The 8,032-nt window shown below is 25.2% G+C and overlaps 4 protein-coding genes across 4 annotated transcripts in view; 2 read left to right on the top strand and 2 right to left on the bottom strand.

Moving 5' to 3' along the window:
* The window catches only part of Phum_PHUM044400 (DEAD box ATP-dependent RNA helicase, putative), a gene marked incomplete at both ends in the record, with an annotated part of 4,565 nt that extends 4,034 nt beyond the window's left edge, over positions 1 to 531 (top strand). The window contains 2 exons of the mRNA XM_002423182.1: positions 23 to 115; positions 197 to 531. Coding sequence (XP_002423227.1) covers positions 23 to 115; positions 197 to 531 — 428 coding nt within the window. The remainder of the gene's footprint in view (positions 1 to 22; positions 116 to 196) is intronic.
* Positions 532 to 1,237: 706 nt separating this feature from the next.
* Phum_PHUM044390 (Acyl-protein thioesterase, putative) lies at positions 1,238 to 2,598 on the top strand (the record flags this gene model as incomplete). The annotated part of the gene is made up of 5 exons (XM_002423181.1): positions 1,238 to 1,288; positions 1,639 to 1,670; positions 1,791 to 1,856; positions 1,938 to 2,235; positions 2,383 to 2,598. The coding sequence occupies 5 exons, from the start codon at positions 1,238 to 1,240 to the stop codon at positions 2,596 to 2,598; spliced, it is 663 nt and encodes a 220-aa protein (XP_002423226.1).
* A 1,182-nt stretch (positions 2,599 to 3,780) lies between these two features.
* Positions 3,781 to 6,624, bottom strand: Phum_PHUM044380 (ribonuclease p/mrp subunit, putative; the record flags this gene model as incomplete). Its single annotated transcript, XM_002423180.1, has 4 exons — positions 3,781 to 4,760; positions 4,829 to 5,074; positions 5,154 to 6,282; positions 6,388 to 6,624. 4 exons carry the CDS (start codon positions 6,622 to 6,624, stop codon positions 3,781 to 3,783), a joined length of 2,592 nt encoding a protein of 863 aa, XP_002423225.1.
* Positions 6,625 to 7,500: 876 nt separating this feature from the next.
* Positions 7,501 to 8,032, bottom strand: part of Phum_PHUM044270 (Mannose-6-phosphate isomerase, putative) — a gene marked incomplete at both ends in the record, with an annotated part of 2,430 nt that continues 1,898 nt past the window's right edge. The window contains one exon of the mRNA XM_002423179.1: positions 7,501 to 7,509. Within this exon, the coding sequence (XP_002423224.1) occupies positions 7,501 to 7,509 (9 nt within the window). The remainder of the gene's footprint in view (positions 7,510 to 8,032) is intronic.

The raw sequence follows: 8,032 nt of genomic DNA, 5'->3' as shown, positions 1-8,032 counted from the left end.
ACTCCTAGCAATGGAAATAAAGCAAAAGATTTAATAGAAGTATTAAAAGAGGCTAATCAAGTTATTAATCCGAGACTCTTGGAATTGGCTGAAAATAAATCCTACGGAAGGAAAAGTATATAAATTCGTGTATTTATATTATTAAAGTTTTGAAAAATAAATACATTTACACATCGACTCCATGTATTTTTTTCAGTAAATTATCGTAGTCGATACAATAGGATAGATAGAGAACCACGTTTCAAATCCGATATTAGAGATAAAAGTAGATCATCGAGTGTTTCCAGTGCGTTGTCTAGGTCTAGGTTTCGAAGGTCAAGTACATCCGAATCTAGTTCGACATCGAGTTCAAGGTCTAGATCTAAATCGAGAGGAAAATGTAGGGCGAGTTACCGCAGAAATCGTTCGTCATCTTCAACGAGTTCTACCTCATCGGTGAGATCACCCCCCGTTCGAAAAAAGAGACGAAGGAGTTATAGTTATTCAAGTGGATCTCGATCGCGGTCAAAATCAAATTCTTCGTCTTTATAATTTTACGTTAAAACTTAATAAATGAAATTTATTATTGTATAAGTAATCAATTTTTAAAACAATTTGAATTGTTTGTAACAACGTTTCACAAAATGAAATTAAAAAAAAAGTTTAGTTTTTTTGCTGTAACAATTATTATTATTATTAACTCCATTTTTTAATATGGATTAATTGAGTTCGTGGTAAGATTTTTAAAAAATTTTGTCTTTTATTAGAATTATTGTGTACCTTTTTTAAGTGTTTATTTTAATTAACTTTTTGGAACGAATAAATTAAATTTTTAAATTCAATTGAAATTTTTTTTTTTTTTAAATCTTGTGATTTAAAATAATATTTTAATAAAATTGATAAAACTTTATAGTACATTATATATATTTTTTAAATAAATAATGTATTCATAATTATGAACTCTTTACATTAAAAATAATTTTTTTTATTTTAAAAAATTAACAATAATCAAATTTAACAAATTTTTAAATTCTTAACTACGTTTGAAATTTATTCGTTTTTGAAGTGTTTTTAGAAAAGTTGGCAAACCTGGAACTTCAACTGTCATTGTAGCAGAATACAATTGAAACGAACAACTATGGTTTAAAGCCAGATTGTTACAATTCTTTGTTTGTAAAAGTGGTTAAGTAAATTATTACACACGTATTCTTAAAAAAAAAAAAAATAAAAATTGTAAATAACTAAACGTTTTATTAAAATGTCGGTAGCGCCAGTTATAGTAGCGGCTTCTGCAAAACATACAGCCACAGTAAGTAAATTTATAATTATTAATTTGTACTGAAAAATTTTTTGGCATATTTTCATTTTTATACTCAAACATTTAATAATTCTATGAGGCTTATTTCATATTTATCAGATTTTATATTTAATAAGTATTTATTTATGTGGTATAAAAAATTTGGAAAGTATTGCATTTTCAAAATCTATTATTAACTGTTATTGGTAAAGGGTTTTTCTGACAATAAAAATATCTTCTATTAAAAAAAAAAAAAAAAAATTTTCATTCTGTAAAATTTATATTTTTTTAATATATTCTTGATAATTTTCTAAAAATTAATTATTTAACTTACTGATTTATTGTATTTTTTTTTCCTTTAGATAATATTTTTGCATGGACTTGGTGATACAGGGTATGTTTAATTATTTTTTAAATTTATATTGTGTGCCTTTTACATGTTTATCTTACTCAAATGGAGATTTCCTGTGTATTTCTAAGAGTAACTAAAAACTGTAAACTATATTTTTTTCAGACATGGTTGGTCATCTGCCATCTCGTCAATCAGGGGACCTCATGTCAAGGTTATATGCCCAACTGCGTAAATGTCATTTATTTATATATTCAGCACATATTATATTATTCTTTTTGTATTTGTGCTTATATAACTGAATTTTTTCAGACCAACTATGCCAGTATCATTAAATGCTGGCTTTCAAATGCCGAGTTGGTTTGATTTAAAATCATTGGATGCAAAAGGACCTGAAGATGAAGAAGGTATTAGAAAGGCAGCGTTAGGAGTTCACGAATTGATAAATAATGAAGTTGCAGATGGAATAGAACTTAACAGAATTATGTTAGGAGGATTTTCACAAGGAGGAGCTTTGGCTTTATACTCAGCTCTGACTTATCCAAAAAAACTGGCTGGTGTTATGGCTTTAAGCTGTTGGCTTCCACTGCATAAATCTTTTCCAGCATCTGTAAGTCTTAAAAAAAACATTTTTTCTCATTTAACGAAAAAGAAATTTTTATTCGCGTCCAGTAGAATTCAAACTTTGACGATTTACTTTAAAACAATTTTTTTTTCGAATTTACACATAGAAATATATATTTAATTAATTGTTTAGGCCGTTCAAGGTAATACAGAAATTCCCATTATTCAATGTCACGGAGACAGTGATCCCATTGTGCAATATAAATGGGGCCAAATGACTGCATCCTACTTGAAATCGTTTTTAAGTAATGTCGAATTTAAAACATACAGAGGAATGATGCATAGTTCATCGGAAGAAGAAATGAGCGATTTGAAAGAATTTATTAACAAAATTATGCCCCCAATTTAATTCTCCCCCCCAACTTTATTTTAATTATTTCATTGTGTTTAATAATAAAAAATTCTTCATAAAAAACAAAACAAAATAATAATAATAATAATATTTCACTTAAGTAAACGAAATTAATTTTAATACTCTGCAAGCTATATATGAATTCAATTTAATTTTTTTTTTTTTAAGTTGTTCGAGTTTGATATTATTATTTGATTTGAAATATTCGAATCACATTTTGATTTTAATTACTTTTTAGTTATTTTTTTTGTTAGTAAAATCTTTCAAATTAAATGTACTGCTGCTTATTTTATTCCCAGCACTTTTTTCGCCGATCAATGAGGTTTTATATAACTTAATATTATTATTAATGTATTTTTAAAAAAGATAGGAAAAAAAATTATTAAAACTTACCGTGGATTTTTTTTTTTTTTCGTCAAACACATTTAAATTAATCAGAAATAAGACGATCGAGATATTAAGTAATAATTTTTTTTACTTTAAAATATTATTTTACGTTATTATTATAATTTAATCAAGCATTTATTTCTCAGTATTAATTTATTTGGTTTTAATATACTCGGGTGTTATATTTTTGCAGGCATTTAATTCTTTCATATATATATATTTTAGAAATTGATCGTATAGAATAATTATAATTTGATATTTTTAAAAAGAATACAAATAATATTATCAAAAAAAAAACTAAATATTAATAAAAAGAGATTTAAAAAAGTACAATGACGTCATCGATATTTATTTTTTTAGTAAAATTATTCGGAAATTAATAATAATAATAAATCAGTTTAACGAAAAACTTTAAAATTTTTTTTTTTTTTAGCTAAATTATAATTTAATTAACGGTAATTGTACAAGTTAAAACAGATCAAATTTTTTGTAGTCATTTTTTTTTTTTTTTACTTAGAAAGTAAATTATATATTGAAATATTAATATATATATATATATTTTTTTTTCGTCATTAAAATAATAAGTAGTATGATTAAAAAAAATTATTTCAAAATTATTTAACCTGTTTTAAAAAAAAAACAAGAAAAGTATTCCAAGTATTCGTGGTTGTGAATTAAATAAGAAAAAAAAAACTTATAAATATTTATTATTATTATTATTATTATTATTATTATTATTTTCTTAAATTTTAACAAATTTACAAAAGTTTTTTTTTTTTTTTTTTATTGCATTTATTCCTCTGGCACGGTTAGTTTGGCAAATTTGTAATTTCTTTGAGTTGGATTTTTAACCAAAACCTTTAACGACGTTGAATTACATTCGTTGACCATTTTGATGATTTCAAATAAACTCAAAATGGAAACATATCCCAATCCCGACGAATTCCCTGAGGATAAACCAAAATCTCCTACCGTAACGTATCCCATTAATGTTCTGGATGGAAAATTTATTATGTTATTTAATTCCGAGAGATTTGGAACCCAATTGGATTCTTTTTTAGAATTTTTTGATGATGATTCTTCGACGGTATCACGTGTATTTTCTTCACGTTTAATCGGTAAAGGTTCTTGCACGTGATTTTGTTCTTCGTCACGTATATTTTCATTTATTTTTTTTTTATTTATATCAGTATGAATTTTCTCTTCCGGTTCTTTACCACTTAACAAATCTTCTTTTTTCGGCAAACAAATTAAAGCTAAATCCGTTGGTTTACCTTTTTTAACAAATTCTATAACTACTGGAATTAAACAATTTTCTCCTGCGGCATCCATTAATTTTTTCATTGTGGAAAAATTAAAAGTTTGCGGTTTATTAACGACTTCCCTCAATTCTCTCAAATGTTTTTTATTTCTCAAAACTTTATAATTAAATTTATTATGAATTTTTTTATCGTCAATTAAATTAATCCAATCTCTAATCAATAAATCCCAAGCACAGTGGAAGGGTGTAGGACTTCTTAGTTTAATAAAATTGGTTCGAGCATTCGGAGGTAAATTACGGTAACGATTTTTATAAAATTGTGCCAAATTATCGCTCGTAATTTTTCCCGCCTCACTATCCGGTTGAAAATAATAATTAAAATTTCTACATTCGAAATTAAGGAGTTCGATTTCTCTTAATCCTCCAATGTGTACATTTTTAATAGAAAAAGCTTCTAAAATTGCTGCACCATATTCTGCTGGACAAATTATATCGAAACCGCTACCGAATCCTTAAAAAAAAGAAATAAATTATTGACTGCAAATTTAATAAGGAAAACATAACTAATTACTAACTTACCATTTGGTCTATTTTTAATATTTGCAGTTCCAGGCCTTTGAACTAATAGTATTGGGATTCTTGGTAAATTTGTATCCGGGATAACACTATTCGATGCACCACCAGGAACTATTTTTTTTGATCTCGCTTTATTTATTTGTACCTGAGATAATTTACTCATAGAAACTTCATCCCTTATATGAGGTTCCCAAATTGGACTATTAAAAAAAATTGATTCAAAATAATTTTCAAGGATTGATGGTGATTCTGCAAATAAAAACAAAAAAAAAAATGAATAAAAAAAAAATTAAAAAATTGAGAATTAAAAATTTAAAAAAAAAATTACTTTTTAATGGTTCAATTTTTTTTTGAATACGTTCAGGCATTGTCAATCTGGGATCACCAATAACTAATGGTATTACAGAACCAGAAGGTATGTCAGTAGGTTTAGTACATTCATTTAATGTAAAAAAAAATTTTTTTTGACTATCCCAACTTTTTTTGTTTGTTTCTTCTCTATAATATTCTTGCCACCATTTGGATTTTTTCTCATAAGTTTTTTTCAAGTCTGTATCTTGTTTGATTTTTTTTTTAGATGGTTCGTAATCATTGTCTGTATCAATTACTTCTTTTGATTTATTATTATTATTTTGTATTTCGATTAAGTTAAAAACTTTACAAATAACATTTTGTGAAACTGGTCCTGTAACCTGAAATCTATTTAATGTATCTTTTAGTAGAGTCATGGTTATTAATTGATCTTCAGACACAAATTTTGGTGTTTTATCAAAAGGAACATTCTTTATTTTCGACTTAATATTCATCAAATCCATATCTTTATTAAGATCGCTCGAGTTTTCCGTTTTTATTGTTTGTATTTCAGTATTATTTTTATCAATATCTTTAGATGTATCACATTCTTCAATATTTTTAAGTTTGAATAACTTTTCAAGACATTTTTTGACAGAAAAATGAATTAATGGATGAACCCAAATCCAAAGAGTTCTTTTCGAGTCTAGATTATTATAAGGCTTCCAGATAAATGATAAATGTCCAATTATCCCTTGAGGATATGAATCAGGGTAAAAAAATGGAAGATGACCTTCTTTTTCACCATTTAAAAATATTTTTGCTCCAAATGTCAATCCACAATCAGGAGATGTACATTTTTTTAAATTTTCTAACAATTTGATTTCAGGACCTTCCAATTGAATACAATTGTAATATGAAATATCTGTTAGAATTGCATTTCTACAAATTGCTCTGTATAAACATCTTAAATTTTTAGTAGTACATTTTTCAGGAATCATATACCCCCATTTAGAAGTCATGTGAAATCTCTTAGCATGCCAAATGTGAGTTTCAAGCCATGTATTTTTTGTCTGTCTTTGGCAATACTCTTGTTGTAAATTACTTGGTCTTCTTCTAAATTTCCTACTGGGACGTTTACCAGGACCAGGCACTTCATCGTTACTCTACCAATAAACATTATATATGAATAAAAATTAAAATCATCGAAAATTTTCTATTTATTTAAAAGATAAAAATTATGAAATTGAAAATTTAGAATTTTCTGCAACCTGTGTGCCCTGAAGCCTTCTAGGTAACTTTTTTGAGTAATGGCTCATTTGCCTTCTTCTTAAATGTTTGGGTAATCTTTGAAATCCTTGGCCTCTAAAAGGTTTTTCATTAACGGCTTCAGTTAACATGACAACTTCTTCCATTCTGTGTTTTAAAAAATCTGATACATTGTAAGTAGCAGGTAAAACTTGCCTACCACCTAATGTACTGTCAAAATTTTGAAAACAGTTATTCATTTTGACTGGTATTTAAATTGGCTTTTATTAAATAAAAAAACAATCAAAACTTAATTGTTATATTAGCTCTAAAACCTCAATAGTAATCTTATTTTTTAAAAGCACATTAGTTGGAATTTCAGTTAATATAGACGTGGCATTAAATAAAATTTTAAGTTCTATTAAATGTCTTTGGCGCCAATTTATTTTATTTATTTTTTAAAACATGAAATGTATTGAGTTCAATATTGTTTGTGTAACAATTATTTAGACTAATTATTACTAGGTAAATATTGTGATTTTTTGGCTCTGTTACATAAAATTTTATTTTTGATTTTAATAATGCAAAAATATAAAAATACACAATACAATATATAAATACTTTGAGTGTGTGTATCTTTACTTGTAAAGATACTATAGATGGATATTTTACTTTTAAAATTTTTAGATTAAAAGTCTCACAAGTATTCTCAAATATTACTTAAGATTCATTCAAGAAAAAAGAATAGAAAAAAATTACTATATTGAATTATCACGGTAAAAACGTATTAATTACTAAAGAAACATAAAGCATTGAAGTTCAAATGCTTTTATACCAATTACTTATTTGTCAGAAGTTTTTAATAATATTATATGCAAAATAATGTACAAATAATAATATAATATAATATAATATAAACACAGAAAACATTTTAACAGTTGATTTAATAAATAAATTATTGAGTGAACCAGCAAAAATAAAATATTTCAATGAAAAATTTTAGTCATTAATAATAATAATTTTAGCTTGCAGGTTGTACATCATCCCTCAAAATGGAGAAAAGAACCAAATAAAAGCAATTTGTAATGTGGCTATTTTAAAATGAAAAATTGATAAAGCCTCATCAAGAATTTAAACTAAAGTGGCTAAAGAAAAAAAAACCACAAGAGAAGTTTTTAAAATGGGAAATCGGAAGAAATAAACATAATGAAATGAAGGAATATGAGCTTCATATATGCAGCAGCAAAGTGTAAGAAAATTACTACTAACTCAATTTTTTTCAAAATCAATACTATAATAAAATAATTTTTTAAGTTTACAAGAAGACAAATTTTAATAAATTTGTTTTTTTTTTTTTTCTATGTAGATACAAATGGATAATAGTCGCTGAAAAAAATCTGACAAATGAACTGAACTTGTCGATTGTAGAGAAAAAACTAAAATTCAAATAGCAAGAATACAAGATTCGAATTGATGAAGTTTTATTAAGGTAATATAAAATTTAAAAAAAAAACTTTGATTAATACAAAAATAACATTTATTGTTTTGAAATTTTGTTTTCAAACAAATCGATATTTAAAAAAAAAATACTAATAAAATAAAACATCTTCAAAATATAAAGATTTATATTATATTCAAGCAGAAAAAAAAATAATAATAAAAGCTCTG

This window comes from Pediculus humanus, genomic scaffold (genome assembly GCF_000006295.1).
Source record: "Pediculus humanus corporis 1103172107394 genomic scaffold, whole genome shotgun sequence".
Classification (NCBI taxonomy): domain Eukaryota; kingdom Metazoa; phylum Arthropoda; class Insecta; order Psocodea; family Pediculidae; genus Pediculus; species Pediculus humanus.
Note: the sequence above shows the minus strand (reverse complement) of the source record. Positions and strands in the feature narration are given on the sequence as shown.